A 27,328-nucleotide genomic window follows, 5' to 3' on the forward strand; every position below is an offset into this window, starting at 1 on the left:
TAGGATGCTGATATGGTTATAAACTGTAACTATATGTGTTAACTGGTAACACAAAAAGAGCCACAATCAGATATTATTAGCCTTAGTCTAATGGAAGAAGACCTCACCAACTGTGAAATATTCTTGGCAAAAAAAAAAAAAAAAAAAAAAAAAAAAAAATCAATCAAACTCTGAATTTGAGCAAGCCTCTCTGCCCAAATGCCCAATTTACCAAAAAACCCAGAAGAGCAGGAACATGTAAAATGACACCATAAGGATTAAACCAGCAAAATCCAGACCCTGAGAAACTCTCCAGGGGAAAACACCTTGTTTATTCAAGACCAACAAAAACAAACTACAAAAATGTACAGAGAGAGAGGAAAATGTATAGAGGAGGAGATTGAAACAGAGGAGTTTACAGATTAAAAAGGTTTTAAGAGATATATCAATCCAATGGTGGATTTTTTTAATCCAGATTTAAGGAAACTATTAAAAAATCATGAAATTACATGAGACATTTGGGAATTTGTAGATACTTGATGATACAGACTTCTTGTTAATCTTTAAAATGTGAGATATGGTAGTATAGTGTTTTTGTATTCAATACCTTTGAGAGATACATACCAGTTTATTTATAGGAAAAATGATATGATGCCTGGGAAGAAGGTGTAGTAATAGGAGCATAAGAAGGAACAACACTGGCTATGAGATGATTATTGTTGGAGCTAAGCCATGAGTAAAGAGAGGCTTATTAAATTATTCTGTGTCTAGGCTCCATAGCTCAGGGGTTAGAGCACTGGTCTTATAAATTATTCTGTGTCTTTATGTGATTGAAAATTTCCATTATTCAATATTTTAAACAATTGAGATCATGTTATAAATGAATCCAGATATGACTGTATATGTATAGACAAAGTTCACTGTTTTTTAATTTAATATATATGTGAACAGTTTTCATGGTTTTTTAAAGATATTCAAAAATAATCTTAATTAAATTCCTGAGTGGTATGCTTTTGAAAGCAAGAAAGTCTCACCCTGTTCTATTATTATAATGCTGCAGGACTTAGAGGAAAATATATTCTTTTTTTTTTAAGACAATTTTCTTTCTTAATAATCTTTTATTGATTGTTCTAAGAACCCATTTAGTTCTGCCTCATTACGAGAGACCAGCTTTTTCTCATTATGTTTTAATGAGATGAAGGATCACCATAGCCTAAAGGACCATACATGCCATGTAAAGGACATTATTTCCTAGACAATAAGACAAAAATCCTCACCATTGTTCAATAATGTCTTCCTATTGATTAAATTCAAGAGGTAATAAAATATATCAAATTACTTAATATTTAATATATTGGTTTTAGTTTCTGAGTACTAATATTGTTAAATGGAGTTCATATAGGCCAAGCTGATAAGCAGAGACATAAATATTAGCCTATCAACTTCAGCCCTGCAAAACAGACTGCAAATATGGAGCCATCTAGTGATTCTGTGACTGAAAGACAGAGCAAGTGACCTTTCCTAAAAAATTTAGCTTCTGGCTCCCATATTATACAGATACCACTTTCTAACCCATCTAGCAAGATTAGAATACTCTCGGAGAGTCACCTTATTTGTTCATGGGAATTAAGTTAAACAAAAAAATAGTGACATAATTCTAAAAGATGGGACTCGTATGGGCTACAGAACTTTCTAAGTTCTTTGCTGAATGTAAATAAAGAGCAACATGACAGAACTATCATTAGGGTAAACGCGATGGTTAGTTCATAGCAGGTATTTGATATTAATTTGTTGAACAGGATGAACTTGTTTTGGGGGAAATTTGATAGTTGTCTTCTAGGAAAGTCCTGAAGGGGTGCTATGGGGAGTATCTGTGGGTAGGTATTCTCCCTCAGTTTACCCTTTGGAAAGTTGTTGAAGGCTGTGAACTTCCTTCATAGAAAAATTCTCATCACCACATATATTTAAAAATTATCACATAGGGCGCCTGGGTGGCTCTGTCGGTTAAGCGTCTGACTTCGGCTCAGGTCATGATCTCGTGGTTTGCGAGTTCGAGCCCCGCATCAGGCTCTGTGCTGACAGCTCAGAGCCTAGAGCCTGCTTCGGATTCTGTGTCTTCCTCTCTCTCTGCCCCTCCCCTGCTTGTACTCTGTCTCTCTCTGTCTCTCAATAATAAATAAATGTTAAAAAAAAAATTTTTTTTAAATTATCACACAGACGCTGTGGACTCAGAGACCCTTTGAGGCTCTCTAATAGACCACACTCAGCTATCCAAAGACCTCAGGCTAAGACTCACTGCCCTTAAAGAGAAAAACTTATCAGAAACCACAGCTGGTGGCAGACCATCCACGCCTCCTACTAAGACCTATCCCTCACATGTATTCCAGTTACCTGTCAGGCGACTACGATCTCCTAGGCACTTTCCAGTCTCTCCCACTCCTTCCAGCTGTCTTAATACTTATCATAAGTCACCTCCTTTAGAATTATGTTACTATCTAATTCCTTTTTTTTTTTTGTTATTTCCATGTATACGAGAACTCTGCCTAATATGATTTTTGAGCAAGATCTGGCTACTTCTTACAAGGGGGCTAACCTGAATAGAAACCACTTCACTGAAAAGATCAACTACAACATGCTCCACATCAAAGTATAAAGCCAGGGACTTTATCTTGTTCCCTCAATTATAGAAGAAAGTGACAGAAACCTTCTGGGAAACCCACTGGCACAAGGAAGACCTAAGTGACTGTATGTGGCATTGAGTACATTCCCCCTGCCCCCTGCTGTTTAAAAATATTTATTTATTTATCTTGAGGTCAGGGGAGGGAGGGGATGGGGAGAGAGGGAGGGAGGGAGGGAGGGAGGGAGGGAGGGAGGGAGGGAGAGAGAGAGAGAGAATGAGAGAATCCCAAGCAGGCTCTAGGCTGTCAGTGCAGAGCCCGACATGGGGCTCGGACTCATGAACTATGAGATCATGACCTGAGCCGAAACCAAGAGTTAGATGCCCAACTGCTTGAGCCACCCAGGTGCCCCCCAAGTCCATTTCTAATGAAATAAGCTGTCTCCAAGGAATGTAGTTGATGGAGGCCATGGCGGCTGGACTTGTATCTGCAGAGTAGAAAAGCCCCCACAGGAATGGTTGAGCCCTACCTACACTCATTTCTCTGAGAGCCCTGGTTGTCATACACCAGCACATTTCCCCTTACAGGAAACCAAAGACATGCCCAAGAGACCGATTTGAGACCAGTGAAACCTTAGGGTGTTTTGACTTCCTTAGCAGAGATTGGTTGGAAATGCATGTTTCAATGGATGCACACTGAAGTATGCAAAGGATACTTTCCCACTCTAATGTTTTCATTTCTTCCCAATCTTAATGGAGGTGAGAGGATATCACCCTTTGAGAGATAAGTCTCAGCTCATTTTATATCAATGCACAATTTAGGAAAGGCATCTTTTATGATCTCTGTTATCAACAACTCTGGGAAGCGGGTCCCCTATGATCTGGGAATAAGGTGTAATACAGTGACCTAAAACAAAGGTTATTGAGAATAAACTCACACCACTGAATTCCAGGGCTTATTTGATACATGGCTCTTCAGGGAACAGTCTATTATCTAATGCAACTTTATCAGAGGTATGTGGACTTTCTTCTTAAAGTTTAAAAAAAATGAGCATCATCCTCTAAATGTAAGTATTTATTATCTGCCCACTGAGTGCCTGTGTGTCGGTGCTGAGGATAGATGGATAGATAGATAGATAGATAGATAGATAGATAGATAGATATATTGATGTCACTCTCTTGGAGCTGATACTATGGTGGGAACAATAAGCAATAAATGAATAAACAAATTCAAAACTGTGATAAAGGAGATGAAGGTATGAGCAGGTAGAGTGACACAGAATAACAGTGGGGACTTCTTAGATAAGATGAACAGGAAAGACTTCTTTATGGAGGCAACACACAGGCCCAAAAGACTGAAAAGGAGCTAGTGCTGGGAACAGGTAGAGATGGATAAAGGGACAATCCCAGACAGAAGATTCTGAGAAGGGCAGGTTTGAAGAAATGAAAGGTGGCTGCCATGGGTAAGAAGAGGAATGGCATAAGTTGAGGTCTGAGGCAGGACCAGACAAGTCCTCATAAGTCCAGATGTACTACATGAAATCTGTTTGTTACTGGTCTATGAGTAACATTATAGTAATTAAAAAAAAATTTTTTTTAACATGTATTTATTTTTGAGACAGAGAGAGAGCATGAACAGGGGAGGGTCAGAGAAAGAGGGAGACACAGAATCTGAAACAGGCTCCAGGCTCCGAGCTGTCAGCACAGAGCCCGACGTGGGACTCGAACCCACGGACCGCGAATCATGACCTGAGCTGAAGTCGGATGCTTAACTGACTGAGCCACCCAGGCGCCCCAACATTATAGTAATTATTAATAAAATACTCATAATCAAAAGAAGCTAATACTGAGGGAGCATTTACTACATGCTGGACCTGAGTAAAGTCCTTTACATGCATTATTTGAAATGACCGTCCCAACAGGTCTGAAAGATAGGTACTACCCTGGTTCGACATTGGGGAAACAGAGAGCCGTAACAAGGTAACTTCTCTAACATCACACAGTGAGTAAGTGGTAAAGCTGGTAGTTGAATCCTAGACTGTATGACTTGAATACTTAGCAAGATCCAGAGACATCCTCCTCTTGAATCTCATCCAAACCTAGAAGCATTTGAAGACAAGCAGAACGTGCCTTTGGAGTAGAATGTGGAGGGACCTGAGCTCCTTTTGAACTCATTCAGACTTACCATTGTATTTTGCAGATGCTGAAATAGAATCCAAAATCCTAACAGAACCAGTGGTCTGTGGGGAAAAGATCAGAAGCAACGTTTTTGACACAAGTCCAGAAAAAGGCCAGAACAAAGATGGAAGAAGGTGACAGACTTGCTCAAGTAAAATGAGGAAGCTGCTACATTTGGCTTTTATCAGTTGATATGTTTATGTTTCTTGGGAAGAACAGATAGACAAATGCCAAAGGGAAATGGAAAGAGCTGGATAATGTAGAGCTTGCTTCACAGGAAGCATCTCTCCTTAATGGTTATGATTTTTATGTTGTTCTCATTTCTTAATGCCACAAGTCCAATGAAGTCTTGGGAATGAAACAATAAACCTGGTATGACATTAGGATTCTGGGCTTAACGAGGATGAAAAGGCTGTGTTCCTTTTAGGGACACTCCTAGAACCCATGAGTATAGCCTCATCTGAGATACGCTCAGTCTCAGCCTGTGGTACCTCCTTCTGTCCCCTCCTCAGAGTCAAAACCCTGAGAGCCATCCTGCACTCTTTTTTCTCTCATCCTACTCACTCAGTCTCCTCGCTTTGCTGGTTCTGTGTTCTTAAATTTTATATTAGTGTTTATTTATTTTTGAGAGAGAGAGACACAGAATCCGAAGCAGGGTCCAGGCTCTGAGCTGTTAACACAGAGTCCAATGTAGGAAACTCACGGACCATGAGATCATGAACTGAGCTGAAGTCAGATGCTCAACTGGCTGAGCCACCCATGTGCCCCTGTATTCCTAGTAATGGTAATAGCTATGTTCCCTTCTCCATTCAACTGCTGTTGCCTTTGTCCAGGCTACCATCATTGCTTGCCCAGGGTAAAGGTAATGTCTCCCATCAGCTGCACCTGCCTCCAGCCTTGTCTCAGGACATCCAGACTCTATTCTGCGCAAGAGTGATCTTAGAATACAAATTTGACTATGCTGCCTCTGCTTCCCCACTTACCACCATTCAATGGCTCTCCACTGCCTACCAGATAAAGTGTAACTTCTTAAGCATGGCACGCAAGACCTATGTCCTTGCCTCTCCAGCTTCTCTCTGTCTATAGTGAACAATGAATTACTTACAATCATACCTCCTAACAAAAAATCTTGGCCATTCTTTGCCTATAAGCTCTCATCTATGCTGCTGTCATTTCCTAGAGGGCTTTCCCCATCTTTGTCTTTTAGACTCCATTCAAGTGTCTTTTCTTCTTCATGAAGCCTTCTTATATCACTTTGTAATTTTGTGGTAGACAGAATAATGCCCCCCCCCAAAGATGCCCATGTACTAATCTCCTGCCATATAAATACTTTACATGGTAAAAAGAAATTCACAGATGCAATTAAATTGAAGACCCTGAGTTGAGATTATCCTGGATTATTTGAGTGGGCCCAATGCATTCACAACGGTCCTTATAAGAGGGAGGCAGATAGGTCAGAGTCAGAGAAGGAGATGTGGTGACAAAAACAGAGAGGGTAGGGGAGAGATGGATCTAAAGATGGCTGGGGTGCCTGGGTGGCTCAGTTGGTTGAGCATCTGATTCTTGATTTTGGCTTAGGTCATGATCCCAGGGTTGTGGGATCAAGGCCCACATCAGGCTCCACACTAAGTGTGGAGCCTGCTTAAGATTCTCTCTCTCTCTCTCTCTCTCTCTCTCTCTCTCCCTCCTATCATGCACTCTCAACTCTCTCTCTCAAAAAAAAAAATAATAAATAAATAAAGATAGCTTAACCAGGCTACTTGTTTTGAAGATGGAAGAAGGGGCCACAAGCTAAGGAGTGCAAGCAGCCTCTAGACATTGGAAAAAGGAAAAAGATTATCCCCTAGGGCCTCCAGAAGGAATGCAGCCAGGCAGACACCTTGATTTTAGGATGTCTCACCTCCAGAACTGTAAGATAAATTTGTGTTTTTTAAGTCACTGAGTTTGTGGCAATTTGTAGTAACTGTGATGATACTAAACTCATACACATTCCTGTCTCTCCTTCCCTCTATCACAGGGGAATATTGATCCCTCTGTCTTCAAACTTCTACTAGACCCTCTACACTTCATAATTCACATACTTTCCTCTCTTAATCAAAATGTAAGCTCTTGAGGGCAGGAACTGTGTCTCATGCATATTTATGCATGAACACAGAGCTAGAACATAGATAGCCATTCATTCATTCATTCATTCACTTGTTTGCTCATTCACTCATTCAAATATGTTTTTTATTGAGTGTTTAATATGCACCAGACATTGCTATACTTAGTAATTGCATTAAAGAGCATAAGCAGAGGCTTTCTGTCTTATTTTTTTTTATTTTTTTTGAGGCTTTCTGTCTTCAAGAAGCTTACAATTTGATGGAAGAGGTGAACATTAATTCAATAATCTCCAAAATAACGGGAGTTGACTGAAAGATGTGTAGAAGTGGATGACATACCCGTCAGAGTGGGCAGAGGGAATGGAATATGTAAAGCCTCCATGGGAGGGTGGAGCAGGGTATATTGGAGAACCAAACTGGATGAAGCAGTTCAATCAGGGGCATTTTGGAAGACATGATCAGGAGAGGTGGGCAAGGGTTCGATGCTTCAGTGCCTTATGGGATCCTGCTCAGGATACTGACATTTAACCTAGCAACAATGAGAATTTATTAGAACATTTTAAGCAGGAGAGATAGATAAGCAGACTTGAATTTAGAAATGGTCACTCTCATCACTACATGGAGAAGGGCTTGAAGGAAATGTATGTGGGAAGGAGAGTAAAGAACAGTAAGACCTCTTATGGGAAGTTGCAATAGTCCAAGGGAGAGAGAGGGTTAAGAGTGAAGACAGAGAGAAGTACACAAATTGAGAGATATTTTGGAGCCAACATTGACAGGATTTAGAGCTGAGTTGGGTGTTGGTGGGTGAGGGAGGTGTCAAGGGTGACTTTATTGAATGAGAGAATACAGCATTTTCCTATAGTTTGGTAGCAGAAATCATTTGTTAGAATTAAGATGCTACAGCCTCCATGTAAAGAACACTGGATCAGTTCAGATCAGTTTAGGATCCCATATTTCCATTAGGCTGTGTGCACTTGATAGATCACATAGCCTTTCTGCTTCCTCAAATAACAGATAAATTGATCTTCAAAAGAACTAATGAAATTAAATTAGAGATTTAACTCAATATAATATGTTTCTGTTGAAATATGTTATATTTTGCCATACCATGGTCTTATGAAATCTGGAAAATCCAAAAGGAAGATGTGATATATTTCTTTCCCTTTGAGGATAACCAACTTAGCTTGGAGAAGACAACACTAGCACACATGAATATTAGGATTACGTAGCATAAAGCATAATTGCAGAGAAAATTATATCATTCTGGCTAAATAAAAAACTGAACAAAAGGAAAGTGAGAAATTGTTGTGACTATTGCCTTTTGGCTGCTATAGGAAGGAGAATTTGGCCTTGGTTGTATGTGGTTTAGAGTTTGAAAGACAAAAAAAGGGGGGGGGGTGAAGAAAAACAGTGTGAATAAAAAAAACATAAGCCATTAAGGAGTATTAGTCGGTAAAGTGTCTCATTTCATTGAAATGTGAAAACCCAAACTGGTGGATAGTGGAAATAAATCTAGACAGGTAAGCCTGGGGCCAAATCAGAAAGTGGGGTGTGGCAGAGAAGTTTGATCTTGTATAGTAGGATATTGGGGAGCCATGTAAGTTTCTGAGAAGGAGAAAGAAGAGATAGGTAAAGATAGGTAAAGAATGTGCTGGAGATTTCAGATGGAAGAACAACTGGAAGCAAGGAAATGAAAAGGAAATCTGAGTTGTGTGGAGGAGAGATTGAGAGATGCTTCAGTATGACTCTCCTAGAATTTGGTAGTTTTGCCTATAAAGAAAGTGGAGAGAGAAGAGTGTGGAAGGTGTATAAGGTTTTCCATTGAAGAGCCTGGGAAAATGACAGTTTTGCTGCCAGAAATGGGTTATGAGGAAAGGGAGACAATAGGTAGCCCTGTTTTGAAGAGGCCAAGTTCAGATGAGATTGTGATAATCAAGTGAGCATATTCTATAAGTGAGATAAGAAAATTGGACTCACAAATTAAGCAACACAGTAATAAAATGATAGTTGGGTACTCAATAGACTGCAAAAATGGTTATAATTCTTTGTAGCTACTCCCTTCAAGAGATGGGGTCTCTTTCCCCAACCCTTGAATCTGTGATGACCTCATGACTTGCTTTCAGCAACAGAATGTGATGAAAGTAACTTTCTAGGTATATCAAGCCTAAGCTTAAAAGGGCTTGCAGCTTTCATGCTCACTCCACAGAACCTTGAGATTGCCATGAGAACAAGCTAGCCTCATAAGTGGTGAGAGATAAGTTGCCCAGTCATTCACATTTTCCCAGCTGGCAGTTGGCTAACCCCTAAAAAGACAGCCACCTTAGTAACCAGAAAATGACCATAAATGCATCATGACTGAGCCCAGTCAGGACCAGCAGACATACTACCCAGGTGAGCTCAGGCCAAATTGTTGACCCACAGAATCTTGAGCTATGTAAATAGTGTGGTTTCAACCATTAAGTTTTGGGGTATTTTGTTATGCAACAAAAGCTAACTGACAGAGAAACTCTGAGAGAGAGAGACAGAGAGAGAGAGAGAGAGAGAAAGAGAGAGAGAGAGAGACAGAGAGACAGAGACAGAGAGACAGAGAGAAGCAGAGGGCAGTGCTAAGTAAATCACATAAATTCAAGGAAGAATTAACCTAACTAGCAGATTTTACAAGATTTTATTAAAGCAGTAATTCAATTACCTCATCATGTATCAAAAGCAAACAAAGTGTTAATGCCTCAAATACCCTGATTTTCACAAAAGGTGCATGCATATTAGGATCAGGAGACAAGGTGAGAAAAAAAAATTAATTGAGGGTCTTGAAAGGAGAGAATGATTCATAAGAAGTGGGTTGACACTTCTACCATTTAGAGTGAACAAAGGCAAGAGGAACAAGTTAATATTAAATTTATCATGTCAGATGTCATCAGTAATACCCAAAGCATCAGCCAGGAGTAATCCTCCATTTGCCAGGCAGGAACCCAGTCAGGTCATGGAGACTTCCTCTTTCCTGGACGAATGCTTGCTAAATATTCAATGTGTTCCATATATGGTTTGAGCTCTGTGGGTCTGCGTAGTTCTTCAGGAGACCCTCTTCCTGCCTTCTTAGGTGGGAATTACAAATTAGAATTTACAAATTAGAATTTGCTCCACCGAGACTTTTGACCCTTTATTAAGTACAGGAATTTAATGACTTTCTTATTCTTCAGATCCTTTCCACTTCTTCCTGCTTTCCAGATGATAATGGTAGTTTGTCAGATGATGAAAAACTTGAAGCTGATTTCAATCTTACTTTGACCTAATTTATTTTGGCATATGCAAGAAACATCACTGAAGAGCTCATTAAAATGTACCTTCTGTGCTTCTGGTGCTATGTTCATTGGTAAGTTCTTGGCTGTTCTTAAGGTTTAGGGGGAAAACAGGGACCTGTTAAGACCTTAAGGAAGAAAAATAAAATAATAAAAAGGGATCCTTCTAAGTGGACATACCAATTTGATAGAATGGAGCTACTAGAATAAAAAACACAACTTATGGAAAATGAAAACTATCCTTGTAAAGTTAGCACTGAGGAATTATCCAGGAAGCTAGTCCTTACCTTAGGAGACAGAAAACAAGAGGGCTCTGATCATGTATCACAGCCTCAGATAATTTCTGGAGATGTACTCTGAGACAGCTAAAGAAGGCATTCTTAGCTTGGAGAGTGATGACCCCATGTAGGGAGAAACTTTCAAAGAAAGGCCCAGGTCTTTAAGCAGTCCTTCCTTAATACCCAGCTGGGCTGCCCCTGTGAGACAGCAAAGGAGAGCACACTGTGCAGGCTGTTCTAGGGTCTAGGGGTGGACTCTTGAGTCCGGAGTCATGAGTTCGAGCCCCATGTTGGATGCACAGATTACTAGAGTCTAGGAGTGGACATGGCTCCATTGGAGCCCAGTTATGTTCTAATTGTGCTAGAAGAGTTAATATAATAATTAGATATAGTTCTGATACTTTTTCTCTTTTAACATATTGTCTCTAATATTTTCATTATTAGATGGTAGTATTGTTTGTGGACTAGTGGGATAATGAGAAGGAGGGATGTTACATCTTTAAGGTACATTTGGACACTTAGCTCATAGAATTCACTAAGATATAATTTCAGTTTTGAGTGAATAAGAATAAAATTGTTCCTATATTTAAATCAGAGGGTATTAAAAAAAAAAGATATTAGGAGTAGAATGCTTTAAAAGCCCGTTCTAAACCTAATGTAAAATTGGTTTGGAAAATTCCATAATAGCCTAACAGGTTTGTGGGTTTTTTAAAAAATATATGTACAATTATTTGGAAGCTGATGTTCCATGGCTCATAAATTCTATTTGCTTGTATATTATTTATTCCACTTTCATCCTTAAAACCATCATATTTAGGCAATGGTAATAATTTAAACCTAAATAACCTCAACAAGTCCCCACAATGCAGAGCAATGACATTACACAGGCCATTCACTATCCTGGAGCCCTTACCTTTCTTTTATGAGGCTTTTAGGGATTGTCAACTAAAGAGATGTTCTATAGTAGAATTCATGTTGAATTTGGGGAGAGAAGACCTGAGTTTGATTCTTCACATCACCACTTACCAGTACTAAATCCCTAGTCAATGGAAAATGATGAATCTTTTGTGGTCTTTTTTTGAGAAAGGGAGATTTTAAAAAAATGTTTATTTATTTATTTTGAGATAGAGAGAGTGAGCAAGCACCCAAGCAGGGCAGAGGTAGAGAGAGAGAGAGGGAGACAGAGAATCTCAAGAAGTCTCTGTGCTGAGCCAATGCCAGGCTGGAACCCATGAATCGTGAGATCATGACCTGAGCCAAAACCAAGAGTCTGATGCTTAACCTACTGAGTCACCCAGGCTCCCCATGAAAATGAACTTTCTAAGCTACAGTTTACTTTAATTGATGGAAAACTCAATATACAATTAATCTACTTGTTTCCTTGGTATTGTTAGTATCACATGGAATGACACATCATAGTCAAGTATTCAGTACCATGAACCTGCCATTGTCAAACTTTCTATGGGAAGATGGAAGGTTGGTACCAGTTGGTCATCAAGCCTTGAATCAATTTCAATTCTTCAAATAGGATAATTCTAGATTTTTAGGAAATCCTAGAGAGAAAATCTGAAAATTCACAAAGATAAAAAAAGTTATTTACAGTTCTAAAGCTTTGCTGTAGGTTTCTCTTGATAAATTTAAGTTTTAAAAATATGGGTTTGAAAGAATGACCTGATGTATATTTCTCTATCACTTTTAGCATGATCCAACATTTTCTATTATTTGTTTATTGCCTTCCTCCCCCATCTCCAAACATCTGAATAATACATAACACTCCTGCATTTCCAGTGACTGGGAAAGTTCCTTGTACTTAGTAGAATCTTAATGAACATGTGTTGAATGACTAAATAGATGAATGATTGAAATGATAAGATCTACATGCTGAAATTAAATTAAACATCACTTCTACAATTTTCAAAGTGGGTTTCTATTTATAGCAACTAAACTATAATTTCATGATTATGTCATGATATTATAGATAATTTGAGAGTAATTTTTGAAATTTCATTTTGTTTAACAAGCAATAATAACAATTATGATTTAGTTAGTATAGTACTATATGCCACATACTTATAAATACTATTGAGAACCTTACAACAGCCCCTCATTCTCCCATGGGGAGAATTCTTTCCTCACTTCACAGATAAGAAAACTGAGGTTCAAGAAATATAAACCACTGGACTAACAGTCTCACAGCTAGTGGGGAAAGGGAACCAGAATTTGAATCCTAAGTTTGGATAGATCCAAAGTATACATTCCACAGTGATAGTTTCTCCCAAAAAAAGGATTAATTAAAGGTAAAAACTAAATGTGATATAATGTTTGTCTGATAATGTTTTTATTGCATCCTTGTTCTGGATAAATACCTTACCTTGTGCTGCATAAATTACATCTTAAATTCTAATCTGACAGTCATTTCCTCTTAGTGTTTAAAGACGTTATTACACTATATTTTGGTATTACTGCTGCTCTGAGAAGTCTACTTTTAACCTAAACATCATGTAATTAAAAAAAAAATTTAAGCTTATTTATTTTGAAAGAGAGAGAGAGAGAGAGAGAGAGAGAGAGCAGAGGAGGGGCAGAGAGATAGAGAGAGAGAATCCCAAGCAGGCTTGGCACTGTTAGCATAGAGCCTGATGTGGGGCTCAAGCCCACAAACCATGAGTTTATGCCCTGAGCCAAAGTTGGACACTTAACTGACTGAGCCACCCCGGTGCCCCTAAACATCATTTATAATAAACTCCCCAGGTGATTCTGATGTAGATGGTCCATGGTCCATGCTAGGTGAAAAAGATCCTGGAGGTAAAAGAGACTCACAGTTTCTATAGAATCTTTTTTCCCAGCAGCTTAGGGCTCTTATGGTGGGGAGAGAGGTGGTGGCAGGGAGGTGACCCTTGATACCATCCACGAGGAGGGCTGAGGTCATCCTCACTGAAGAGGCAAAGCAAAGAAGATCTGGGGAGCTCAAACAACTGGTCAGTGAGCATCAAAACCAGGGCTGGAAGCCCAATCTTTTAACTTGTTCTACAACTGACTTTCTAATACTTAACTGTGCAGGTCGGATCAGCTAGAGATCATCTAAATGTAGATTCTGACACTAAGTCTGGGCTGGAACCCAATATTCTGCACTCCAAGAAGCTCCCAGATGCTGCTGATGTGAGGTGGAGAGCACAGAGCTGGGTGCGTGGTAAGTGCTACATACATGTCAGTTATAGGATCTCTTGGCATGTTGTCCTGTTGTGTGCGACCCTCATTCAATATCCCTACACTTCTGAAAGGACTCCAGGTCCTTCAGGATTTTATGGGCTCCAATTCTTCCTCCTTTTAACACCTTCAAAGAGTTGTTCTGAAGAGTGAATGAATTAATATGCATAAAGCACTTGGCGCTGTGCCTGTCACACAATTAGTACCCAGGATGGCTTAGCTTTTAGCCCTTACTACGAGGGTAATTAAATCACTTTTGAGGGATTTTTAAATGGACTCTTCCCCCATTAGACTGCAAATGTTAGGAGAGTAGGGACTACATCTGTTTTAGTTACCTCTGTATCTCCAGTTTTTATTTAAAAAAAAATTTTTTTTTACCATTTTAATTTATTTTTGAGAGAGAGAGAGCACAAGTGGGGGAGGGACAGAGAGAGAGAGGAAGACACAGAATCCAAAGCAGGCTGCAGGCTCCAGGCTCTGAGCTGTCAGCACAGAGCTCGACGTGGGGCTCAAACCCACAAACTGTGAGATCATGACCTGAGCTGAAGTCGGACGCTCAACGGACTAGCCACCCAGGCGCCCCCGTATCTCCAATTTTTAAAAAAGATTTTATTTAAGTAATGCTACACCCAACATGGGGCTCAAACCCATGACCATGATCAAGAGGTACATGCTATATACCAACTGAGCCAGCCAGGCGTCCCTCTGTATCCCAAATTTTACCAGTGAGCCAGGCACATCACCACTGCTCAATAAATAGAGTAGATGGCATAAATGAACGGCTGGATGAACAAGTAAATGAGTGAATGAGTGAGAAAACATCCTTGTCTTCCACAGAAAAAAGCTGAGAAACACTCCGCTGGAGGATAGAGGAGGAAAAATTATCCTGGGGAACTGGTCTGGGAGAGGTTTGGAGAAAGTGTTTCCCAAATTCCTTGGAGGATGAGGACTTTATGAATACCAGTCTTGGGGTGCAAAGGTAAGCTGAGGGAAAGGAATCTGGGGAAGGATTGCCAGCAGATAATGGTCTTGGAAAAAAAATATGAGCGAACTGAGGTTTCTGATCAGATTGTCAGGAGGTGCTTAGAAGTAAATAAAATATGAGAAATGAGAAACTTTTGAATTTCCTGCATCAGGTGCTAACATGGAATCCAGCGCAGGCATTGAGAGCCTTTCCCTGAGCATTTGTCAATTCTCTCAAGGAGCTTCTGGGATCACATAGAGAGAGGGGAGGATTAAGGTCACACAACTATTAGAACACGATGGACCGATGTCAGAGGTCATATCGACCCACTCTCTCGCTCAACACAGCAAATGGGTTATGCCTGGATGGAAGAGAATGAGAAGGTTCCAAGGGAGTAGAAAGAAAAATTCAGGGTCATTTCTTAAGATGAACTGATCATAGGGAATTGCTTTACCCATATTGCATTTGGTTTTATTACAGTTATTCCTCAGCGATGATACTGTCTCTGCAATTTATAATATGGATATAAATCTCCCTTTGAGATGGAATTGCCCATCAAAGCATTTCCAGACTACTTTAGACACATCCCATAACTGCAGTCATTTTCCTAGTAGGCTGAGGAAACATTTCCCCTAACCTCTTGCACTCATCAGGGCATGGAGTGAATGAAAACTGATAGCAGAATGGCCTTTGCCTGCACAAGAAAGGAATTAATGATAGTGACAATAGTGATAGCAGATAGGCACAATAGCATCTAGGCCTGCAAGGTCTCACACGGCTTTCCTATATTGTCTATGACAGCAATCCTCTCCACAATTCTAGGGAGAACAAGCATTATTTCCATCTTACAGATGAAGAGACTGAGGCTCAGAGCAGACAAATGAATGGTCTAAAGCCATGCATGAGCGTAAGTGGCAGAGCTAGGATTTGGACCTTTCATTCCAAGTCAGTTCTCCAAGACAGTGCAAGATAGTGCAGGCAGGAGACATTTCTTGATGGGCATTCTGCCAGAATAATATGCTTACAAAGCCTTTTACCTTGGCAAATGTGCCAAGGGTCTCAATACTTACTGACACCTTTAAAAAAATTTTTTTTAATGTTTATTTCGTTTTGAGAGAGAGAGAGACAGAGAGAGACAGAGAACGAGCGGGAGAGGGGCAGAGAGAGAGGGAGATACAGAATCCAAAGCAGGCTCCAGGCTCCTAGCTGTCAGCACAGAGCCTGACACGGGGCTCAAACCCATGAACTGTGAGATCATGACCTGAGCTGAAGTCAGACGCTTAACCAACTGAGGCACCCAGGCACCCCTTACTGATACCTTTTAACAAGGATATGGGCACAGGTACAATATGAGCCCTCCTTCTGGAAAAGCCACGCATCTATTCAAGCTCAGAAGCATGTATGATGAGTGCTATGGGAAATTACCACCCACCCTTCGTGTGTTCTCAATGTCTTTCACTCTTCTAAGATCCATCAAGGAGCTCCATTACTCTGGAGCTTCTAATGAAGCTAGAAACATGGTTAAACTCACCCCAAAGATTCTTGGGTGTACTCAATTAAAACAACTAGGGACCTAACTCAGGCACCTAGACATCTGGCAACAACCCAAAACATGTACATTTCTGGTATGTGCCAGATCCATAAACTGGCCTTTCCCCATTTGAAATGATATTTCAGGTCATTTGTCTGGAAGGACATTAAGCTCTGCTTTTGTCTTCCTTCTGTGCCAAAGTCACCAGCAGGTCTTGAGAAACTCAACTCACCTCTTAGGGCTTCAATTTTCAGACTTAAAGAAATTAAGCTTTGATATTTTACAGTCATCAAAAAGAGGTCAGACAGTCTGGGGGTGTCATATTTTCCTGATGGGATGCCGATTCATACAGTAGGTCCATCTGACTTCAAAAGTTAGACTTGATAGACTGATCTCTAGGGCTTTCTGATACTTTTGTAATGTATCACCCTATATTCCATGAACTACCGAGGAAATTCTAGGAGTGTAAATGGACTGTCCCAAACTCCTTAGCTAATAAATATTGAGGCAGAAGTCAAATCTAGGCTTTCCATCCACTACTACATCGCATTTATTTCCAAAATAGCCTCAAAAAGGTGTGCTTTAAATATACTTCCCCCCCTTTTTAAATTAAATACTATAATTCTATAGAAAAACACTGGAATTTTAGTCAGCATACGCGAGCGTGAATCCCAGTTCTATTCATCATTAATTGCAAGAATTTAGATATATGGCCATTCTAAATGTCCATTCTTTTCCATCTGTTAAAAGTTTGTAATATTTTAGTACTGCCTCGTTTGTTGATTGCTGGGATGAAATGAGACAATGTAAGCCAAGTGAATGTGGTGAAGTGCTATACAGAAGTATGAGATAATAATAGTAAAAAAGACTTAGAGATATCTTGCTTGTATTTGTTGGGCAAGTTATACAGAATGTTTGGGGAAAACAATGCAATAATCTTGGGGTGAACCATGCAGCAATGCATCTGAAAGTAAGAAAAGTAGAAATGAAATGGGAAGTTTGGGTCAAAGCAGATGATGATCACTGACGCTTCTTGCTTAGTGGTTCTAAACCCGGGGTTACTAGGCATTGTCTGCAGACCATTTTGGTTGTGACAACTTGGTGGGGGGTAGTTGTTACTGATATCTAGTGGGTAGAGGCTAGGCGTGGTGGAAAACATTCTGTAATGCATAAAACAGCCGCTACATCACTTAATTATCTGGGACAACATGTTAATAGCGTTCAGATTGAAAAATCCTGGCTTATTAGATCCTCTAGGTACCCTCTCAGTTTATGCGTCATCTTCTTTATTTTCTTGCCCTGTCGAATCTTCTTCCCTTTCTTTCTACCCCAACACTGGGCAAGAATAAGCACAGCCTATCAAATCTGAGAATCCCTAGAAGCAATAAATAATGCTTATAAGGCACATGCTTTGCATGAACTCTTTCAGCTACCCCCTTCAAACCATCCATTTCAGCCAGACAGTAATCACATCAGTAAATACATGGATTCATTCTTATTCCTTCTCTGAGCATGAACAGATACGACCAAAAGCACATATTTCCTGCGAATGTCTTACTAAAACAGTTCAATTATGCTTTTAAGAAGACACATCCTGGGCCATGAAATAGAAACTAGGTGTAGGTGAGAAAATGGAAAATAAAAGGCATTTAGTTCTGGGAGTGCAAATATTACCTGTTAATCACTGTATCTCTCATGCCTAGCATGGTGTCTGGCTCATGGCAGGCATCCTTAAATATATGATGAATGAAGGAAAGCCTGGTGAAGTCAATATTTCAATCTTTCTCTCATATCTTCCCCCAAGTAAATTTTTTTTAATTTTTCAGTTAAAAAAATTTGTTTTAAGTCTTGACCATTCAATTCACAAGAAAGCAATTTGAATGCCATAGGTCTTGAAAAATTGTATCCATTTTTCTCCCTTATGGAGATCCAAAACCAGATAAAGATATATGGGTTCATCACTGAGAGGCAGATAACAATATTGTGACTTAAAAGTCCTTGCAATAATAATTCGTATTGGACACATTCTTTTTTTCAAAAAAAAAAAAAATTTAACATTTATTTATTTATTTTTGAGAGACAAGAGAGAGAGTGGGGGAGGGACAGAAAAATACCAAGACACAGAATTTGAAGCAGGATCCAGGGTCTGAGCTGTCAGCACAGAGCCCGACACAGGGATCACATCCATGAACCCTGAGATCATGACCTCAGCCAAAGTTGGATGCTTCACCAACCGAGGCACTCAGGTGCCTCTGGACACAAACATTCTTAAGGCCGTGTTATACCAAAAATAAAATGAACCTGAAATATTTGTCACATCTTTGCCAGAAAGTCTACACTGAGACAATGTGTCATAACTTGGTGGGAGGTTTTGAAGATTCCGTAAACAGGGCTAAAGAGGTCACGTGGAGACTATCAGTAGAAGCCTTTTGTGTCCAACACAGCAGTCCCCCAAAGGACCATAATGTCAGTGATTATCCAGTTATATTGGCCAGCCCAAAGCTCCACAGTGAACTGACTGCCCTGTGTTGGAAATAAGCTTTCCAGAAACTAGTGGAATGTGTTTCAAGTTGCCCCAGAACGATTTTCCATTAGTATTTCTGGCTGGAATCTGTGTTAAAAAATGACCACTGTAAAACATATTAATTATGTAGATCCATTAGTCGGCAGAGTACAAAGACCGAGGTGTTTCCATTTTCAACTCATCCCTAATCTTTAAACATTTAAAGAGACACCCATGACCAAAAACCTCTTCTAGAGGATTTAGCACTTCATGTACTCACATCAAGCTCAAAACCCTCACTGATTCCATTTTCTTACACAAGTAGGGAACAGGACCACCAGTTCTGTTTGTAGCACCAGCTTAGAATGTTTGATGACAAATTCAGGACTACTCCAACACTCATTACGTCCTACACCAGCTGCTTTCTCCTTTCTTAATAGATCATTTTTAAGCTCTTAATGATCAATGTGTTCAAGTAGGCGTATCCACAGCCAAAGAAAAAAACAGAAGGAAACATAGGTAAGATCAGGTACAACCTCTACTGCTATTTTATTTTGGATTTGATCATCTCTGTGAAGAAAGCTGTATCTTGCAGATGGAGACTGAAATATGATACGCTTCATAAAACTGTCTTTAAGTTTAGTTTTAAGGAAGAGCCTGTATTTGATGAGCACTGTGGCTGAGCACAACATATTTCATTACAGTAAAAGTGCTCATTTGCTGTCTCTTAATATATTTAGAATCTTCATAAATACTGTTGGAAAAAGCAGATGGATTTAAATGTCTTTATCCTGACTGGCTCTAATGCCACACTTTCTGATTAAACCATCCAATTATTATTTTTTTAAGAGCAAGAAAAAGAAGTAATAGAGAATCAATAAGTTTCCAAGCTTGCCTCTGACAAAAATGACTATCATTCTGGAAACATTAGATTGTGTACTACACTCGGAATTCTTTTTAATTAACTGGGTGTCTACACCAGGGCGGGAGGTGGGGAGCTCAAAGGCTACTGCTTATTAGACACAGCAAGTCACACGAAGAAGTCAATATGTGTCAACACCTCAAACCTTAATTCTTAGTGTGCCCATTGTGTGGGGGGTGGTTTTTTTCTTTGTTCATTTTTTCAGATCCCTCTGGTTTTTGGTGAAATATAGCAAGGGTGTCCTGAGCTGGGTTCTAGCTTCTGGTAACATTTCCATCACTCATAATCTGTTCTCTTTCACTGGAGGGAATAAAATGCAGCATTTAACAGACTCACCTCATGACTAGTGTGCCCTGCCTCCAGTCCGAAAACTGGCAGTTGAGAAGAAATTTCAAACATATTGATTCTATGTCAGTCGCATTTTTCCCCCTATAAGACTCAACCGAATTTTATTGGCTTAAATGGATTTCAAATGGGCAGCCCAGTGCTCAGGTGCAAAAGAATGCATTTGGGGACTCTGGATTTAAACTTTGTCACGCTTCTCAGCATGCTTATCGGCAGCTGTGTTCATTTTTTAATGACCCAGGTGGTACAGTCACTTTGCAATATTCTACCTGAACTGCCACCTCAGCCCGTTCCAGCTAGCCAGAAGTGAAAGAAAATCATGCTGGGGTGAGTACAAGGAAGATGAGAATTCTACAAAGTTCTCCACAAATAAATCGATTCGGCTGCAATTGCTTTTTACATTTGCATCAACGACAAACCAGACTTGAGATTTTGAGATTCGGAAGTTATCGTCCCATCTTTATTTTTACCCTATGTTCAAAAGATTGAAAGTCAAAGGGATGGATTTCTTCTGATAAGTTAAAAAAGCTACCTTAATTTAGCCACTTCTGCATATATCTTTCCGTAGGCTGGCTCCCTTTCGTCAAGTCCACATCTTTGTAGATACACAAGTTGAGTGGAAATAAAACACACATTCTCCAGTTTTAAGCACATAATTAGCTTGGAGTCACAAAAGCACTGCCTGAGAAAAAGGAGGTTATGCAGTGTCGGAAGGTGGGAAGAACAGTAATGAAAATATGGTGTGTTCTTGTAAGCCCCAGCAAAGCATTCCAGTCTAGGAGTTGATTGAAGATGGTCTGGTTAAAGTGAAGCCTTGACAGAGGGTAGAGATGAAAAGCATGACTCTAGAATGAACCTACCTGGTTCTGAGTTCTGTCATCATCAATATCATCATCATCATCATCATCATCATCATCGTGTTGCCCCAAGCAAGTTACATACTTGCCCTAGGTCTGTTTTCTTATCTGAAGAATGGGGGGGGGGGGAGGGTTGTGTTATATCCCTCGTGGGATTGCTGTGAAGGTTAAATAAGCTATGTAAAATGCTTGGCACAGTTAAGCATACAGTAGGTACTTACTAAATGGAAACCACTATTAACATTCTTTATTTTGCTAAAAAGAATAAATTCTCTCATTGTGAAACAAAAATTCCCTGGATTACCTTCCCCAACATGGCACGGTTTTTTTATTTCTTGGAATAGATTACAACAGTTTTTTGGCCATGGCATGCTGGAGTTTTCTGAAGGGATGCTTTTAAAGACCATGCACACTAACCCGAAGTCAAACTAAGGGTCCTGACCTATTGAAGATACAGATGCCCCATTGCCCTTCCTACATCAGTGAGTCCAAGCACGCTTGGAGGCTTAACACTTTTGTAAACTGGCAATCAAGAGGCAAAAACAGATGCTTTTATGCGCGGGGTGCTATCCACCTCACATCTTCATTAATCTATATTACTGCACAGCTTCAGGTGATGATAAGCTCCATTTTTAGCTAACAACTCTGTACATAACCTGTTACAAAGCCATGAAAGGAGAAGGATAACAAAAGGCATTAGGGATGTTGGAGGAGAGGGTACGTGGGGAGGGAGAGGGATGTTCAGTGCTCTTGCGTTTGTTTAGCCATAAATGCCAACAGCCCAAGGATAAAAGTTTTGTTTGTTTTTCAATAAATGATCTGCAGAAGAACACTTGGTTCCAGGGAGGATTTATGGCACCGAAAGCTGTTGTTAGGAAAACTGTGACCCTGCTAACAGGCAACAGAAGTTCATGCGGGTTTGTAGGGTTTTTGAGGCTGAACTAGATTAATCGAATTCAAAATTCTGTTTGTAAGAAAGAGTAACTTTGTTCCAGCACGCAAAGGGTGTGGGAGGGGCAGAATGCCCCAAAGAAAGTAGATTTGAGGATCAGTGCATTCCTAGACACTCATTACTAGTTCCATGAGTTGCCCTTAGAAGATTCAGGATCTGAATAATTGCTATTCTGAAGATTCTACACATAAAAGGTCTGGGCAAACACATGATATTCCCAACTTGACTTTCAAAATCTTTGAAAAATATATAGTCAGACCTCATTTTGTTTCTCATTCAAGGGTGCCTTTAACTTTCATTATAAATATATTCTCTAATTCATTTCACCATGAAAAACCCTGTGCAGACTTCTTGGTTGTATAACATAAAGAGAAACTTAAGGCATTAGTTTGTTTCTGTTAGAGCAATTACTTAATCATCTTATCATCTCTGTCTAGGGTAATTATATTAACAGAATTTCTCCCAGACTTCTGAATTAATAACAAAGAACTCAGACCTTCTAATACTCTCTGGAAACAAAAGAATAATGCAGCTAACTAGGTAATGCATTTAAAAGTCATCACTAGTTTGAACTTAATAACAGCAACTTTTGTCCTAATCATCTTCAGATACAAAAACATGGGAGCCAGGGCTGGGCATCTGGCAGAAGGTGGCACAAATACACAGTGCAAAGAAAGACAGAAGAGAAGCAACAGCCACTTGTGATTCCATCTTTTCACGGAATGCTAGAGATATGACTTTAATGATCTGAACACTTTTCACAAATTCAGTTCATCTAAAGGTGCACATACTCCATCTTACAGGGAGACTCATCTCATTCATTACACCTTTATAAGACCTTCCTTATGAAATTAGCATACCCCTTTCGGCACTGCATAGGCTATCTGCTAGCTATTTACGGAGTTTAAGAAATTCTTGCTCTGACACTGACGAAGAAACTTTAATTAAAATGGTAAGGAGGTTGTAGCAAAATGAATAGACTTAGGACATTAAACACTCCAAAGGGGAGGGGTGGGTAGAATGACATTACATTTTTATAAAGCCAAATATAAGTTTGCTTAAATAGTTTCCTTACTATGTTAAAAGAAACCCGACACATCCTTCCACAACTAAGGTAAGCATCGCACTATCACATAGCACAGCCTCTTTGACTTAAAAATATGAATATAAGAAAGCAAAGTAAAAAAAAAAAAAAAACCCAAGATTTTACCACCAAAGATTTCAAAAAAGACACTTGGAAAGAAAAGTATGCAGCCTAAACATGTAAACATGTAAACACACACACACACACACACACACACACACACACACACACACACATCTCCACAGCCAGCAGTAAATCAAGAGAGATATAAACTTACCGGAGCAAATATCACCATACACATTTACAAAAGAATTGATAATCCAACTTCCCTCTCCTGAAAGAAAATAGAGGTTGTCTCATACTAAAAATAAAGCTTCTCTGTCCACAGCACCAGCCACTTGTCCCTCTTTTTATGAAGCCAAGGAGGAGAACAAGAAAATCAATGAGGAGGGAAAGTGAGATGTTATACCAATCAGGTAGCAGCTTCTGCCTTATTTGCAGAGAGATGGAAAAACGGTCATATTATTAGACAGTGACAACCCACAGCCGAACTACAGCAACCTGATACTTCCCTCTGGTGAAAGGCTGCCTGCCTTGTGGGGAGGTGGTTACCATCATGGTGAGCTCCCACACTTGGCTCTTTGCTCACAACTGCAAGCACAGGGCTGCTGTGCGCAAGCAGGCTGCATCATGAAGAGAGCACCAACTCCCCCCTTACTCCGGGAGCCCCCTCCTCCCTCCACACAGCGCTTAGAAACAAACTGGGAAACAAAAAGGAGCCAGGATTTTGTGGCTTGGGGGTGTGGGTGGGAGGTGGTGGTTTTACAAAATCTTGATGAATAGATTTGCATAGATTAGGTAAATGTTTATATGTTTGTTAAAAAAAAAAAAAACTGCCCTCATTTTTATGGAAATGCCTGGATGTTATGCATGAGACCCATTTGGGAAATGCATGCACCAGCCATAAATAATCATTAAGGGGATAGTACAGGAAGACTTTTCAGGCTCTGGCAACTGGGGAAGGGACAGATTACAACTTGGTTGCTCATTTGCTGCAGGAGTGTTTCTTAAAGCCTTCTGCAAAATCATAAAACTGAAAGGGTTTCAGAGGTTTAAACATAACCCCGGGCTGCTTTTTCTACAAATGGGCCTCTGCGGGAGGAGACTAGCTTGGCTAGTTCCAGGGGCTGAAATCGTGGCATCCTGAAGCAGTAGGTTCGGGGACGATTGGCACAGAATTCACAGAGAGTTTTCCATGCTCCTCTCACACTGGCTTCCTGAGGGTGACCTCTCTCAATGGCCTGTACCACAACAATGGCCCAAGAGACCTCTATGCCTCGTCCCTTCCCGCTCCCAATTTCAGGGCCCACTGTGTGCAGAAATGGTGTAAAGTTGGCCCAGGTGTGTGTGCTTCATCCTTTGTGCAGTTGGTGATGGCCAGACTGAAACTCACCTTGATGGACTATGTTTTTTGTTGGTGGGTATTATTAATTCAGGATTTGTCCAGTCTTTCTCTGGGTTCTCCTACCCCTCTGTCTCTGTCTCTCTCTTTCACATACACACACACACACACACACACACACACACACACCCACCACCACCACTACATCGCATCACATCATCATTATCTTCACCACCTCCCTGATTCCCTTCCTTCCTTCTCCATTCGCATTAATAAATCAGTGGGAAGGGAAAGGCAGCTGGGCATGTAGGAGGTTGTAGGACCAAACAAACAGACAAACAAACAAACAGAATATGATGAGGAGTCAGGCAACCAGGGTCTAGTTCCGAACCTCTGCTTACTAGCCAGCCAAGTGGACTTGGGAAGTTCCTTAAGATCTCTGAGCCTCAGTATGTCTTCTGTAAAATGGGCATGCTAACACCTCATGGCACTGTCAGTGGGGAAGTGTGGGGAACAAATGGAAGAGGCTCAGGCAGTGCTTCTCAACCCACCCTACACACAGACAACCTGGGACAAGGATCCTCCAGCTTTGTTCTGTTTGTTCCTTACACACAAGCCTTCAGGGTGCTTACAAATGCTTCAGATTGTACACACCCCATGGCCCCTTTGAAATTCTCATAGGAACCTTATGCCCCCTTACTCCCTCCACCACCACCCCTCACCTGCCAATTGAAAAATCACTGCATTTCAATGAGGGAAGGTACTCAAGGCAGTAATTTAAGCAAGTGAACACAGTTGAAGCAGAACAAAAAGGCTAAGAACCACCAGGTATCTAAGTTCACACTCAGTAAGCATTTGTTGAACAAATGAATGAAAAATTGAGTGAAGGAGTAAGGTCCCTGTGCTGAAGGCCACAGTTCCTACCTTCTGCTGGTGAGCAGTGTGAGAGCAGAGTTGAGAAGGTCGCTGTTCTAGCCACACACCCATAGGGGAGAATGACATTTAATACTTTCTTCAGGGTGGAGAGTGACTCAGTCTCATCAGCCTTGAATACTAAAGGCCCCATTTCAAGTAAAAGAAAGAAAACTGTTGTCTCCCACATTATGAGTGAACATTTCTTGAATATTTGCTCTGTGTCACTGGTCTAAGCAATATCTTTTTTCTTTCCTTCTTCTTACTCTACTAAGTGATTTATTTTCTTTCCCCCTTCCTTCCTTCCTTCTTCCTTCCTTCCTTCCTTCCTTCCTTCCTTCCTTCCTTTCTTTCTTTCTTTCTTTCTTTCTTTCTTTCTTTCTTTCTTTCTTTCTTTCTTTCTTCTTTCTAAGTGGATTACATTAAGTGGGCATCACAAAACTAGGAAGAGTTACTATTTTCATTCCAGTTTACCAAAGAGAAAATCAAGACCCAAAGAGTTAAGTAACCTATTCAAAGGTACACAGTCTAATAATTGGTAAAGCCAAGATTTGAACCTAAGTTGGATGCCAGACAGCAAGCTGTTAACCATGCCACTCTACATGATTGTACCTACACTTTTATTTATTTAGCCTACAGAGTATGAGTAATCCACATATGTACACACAGACCCTGAAATAACTCCATTGCTCTTCCCACTGTGTGGATTCACATTGTAGAGACTGGGAACCCTGGTGTAGACAGAAGGTGTACCAAGCTGACAAGTCCCACGCCCAATTTCTGTTGATTTTGTATGGACTTGGCCACCTTATTTAACATCCTGTGGGAGGGGAGGCATGAGGCTCAGTCTTGGGATTGCTAGTGGTCTTCCCAGTGACCTTTGTGTCCCCTAATGTGTCCAGGTTTCAGTTTTTCTCATGTTTCGATTGAAGGGTTTCCACTGAATGATTTCTAAAGGCTTTCCTGGGTCGACCTTTCACTAGATAAGGGTGTAAGGCTAAAAGTTCAGTGCACATCTGATGGTTGACTTACCTTGTTCTGCCCTATATTTTGTGCCAAATAAACCATTAACCTTCTCTACATTTCCCTTGCTACCATCCTACCGTCAATCATCTCTCACCTGAACCGATGCAATAGACTCCCAACAGATCATCCTTTTGCCCCCATCCCTATAAATCACTCTCCATATATTATTCAGATTGAGCTATTAAAAGTATAAATCAAATCATATCACTCATCTGAGAAAAATATTTCAATAGTTGCCTAGTAGGTTTAAAGTAAAACTGAAATTCTTTCCCATGGCTGCAAAGCCTTATGTGTTCTGGCTCTTGTATACCTTTTTGTTTGCATCTAATTCCAACCCTCTCCCTCCCTACTCTTCAGCCACACTGGCCTTCTCTACCTTTGTACGTGCTATTCCTTCTGCCTAGAACATTCTTTCCTTAGATCTTTTTCCTGCTATCTCTTCCTCTGTCATTCACTTCTTAGCTATACTTTGCTCTGTAGAGGGTTCTTCTTCCCTGACCTCCTACCCTAAAAAACAAAAACAAAAAACCACAAAACTCTCTTTCCCAGCCAGCTCATTTCACATTACCCTATTTCATTATTTCTTTGTCATTGATGTGTGTGTGCGTGCGTGTGCGTGTGTGTGTGTGTATGGAGATGCGGTTTTGGGGGTACTTCATACCGCCTGTTATGCCCTTGTTTATTTATTACTCATTTAATTTATTACCTTCCTTCACTAGGAGATAACCTCTATGAAAGGAGGAAACTGGTTTTTCTCAATACTATATCCTTGGCATTTAACAGAGTACTTGGCACATAGTAGATACTCAGTTGACATTTGTTGGATTAAACAAATGTATAAATAAATGAATCAATCAACATGAAAACAAGTTAGGCTTGAGACAGAGGCAAAGAAACCTAAGTTCATAAAAGAAGCTTAGCCTTAGGGCACCTGGGTGTCTCAGTAAGTTAAACACCTGACTTTTGATTTTGGCTCAGGTCATGATCTCATGGTGGCAAGATTGAACCCCACACTGAGTTCTGTGCAGTGTGTGGAGCCTACTTAAGATTCTCTCTTTCTTTCCCTCTACCCCTCCCTGGCTTGAGAGTGCTCTCTCTCTCTCTCTCTCTCTCTCTCAAAAAAAAAATATATAAAACAAAATAAAATGAGAGAAGCTTAGCCTTCATATGCAGGGC

The 27,328-nt window shown here is 40.2% G+C and overlaps 1 protein-coding gene across 2 annotated transcripts in view; it reads right to left on the bottom strand.

Moving 5' to 3' along the window:
• The window catches only part of SYNPR (synaptoporin), a 320,562-nt gene that overhangs the window by 138,231 nt on the left and 155,003 nt on the right, over positions 1-27,328 (bottom strand). Inside the window, exon 1 of one of the 2 annotated variants that reach the window (XM_086697697.1) lies at positions 23,090-23,437. The exons of the other annotated variant lie outside the window; for it this stretch is intronic. Coding sequence (XP_086553823.1) covers positions 23,090-23,113 — 24 coding nt within the window. The 5' untranslated portion in view covers positions 23,114-23,437. Of the gene's footprint in view, positions 1-23,089; positions 23,438-27,328 lie in introns of those variants that run through there. 2 annotated transcript variants of the gene reach the window in all.

This window comes from Puma concolor, chromosome A2 (assembly GCF_028749965.1).
Source record: "Puma concolor isolate L17-30 chromosome A2, mPumCon1.1.hap2, whole genome shotgun sequence".
NCBI classification, from domain to species: domain Eukaryota; kingdom Metazoa; phylum Chordata; class Mammalia; order Carnivora; family Felidae; genus Puma; species Puma concolor.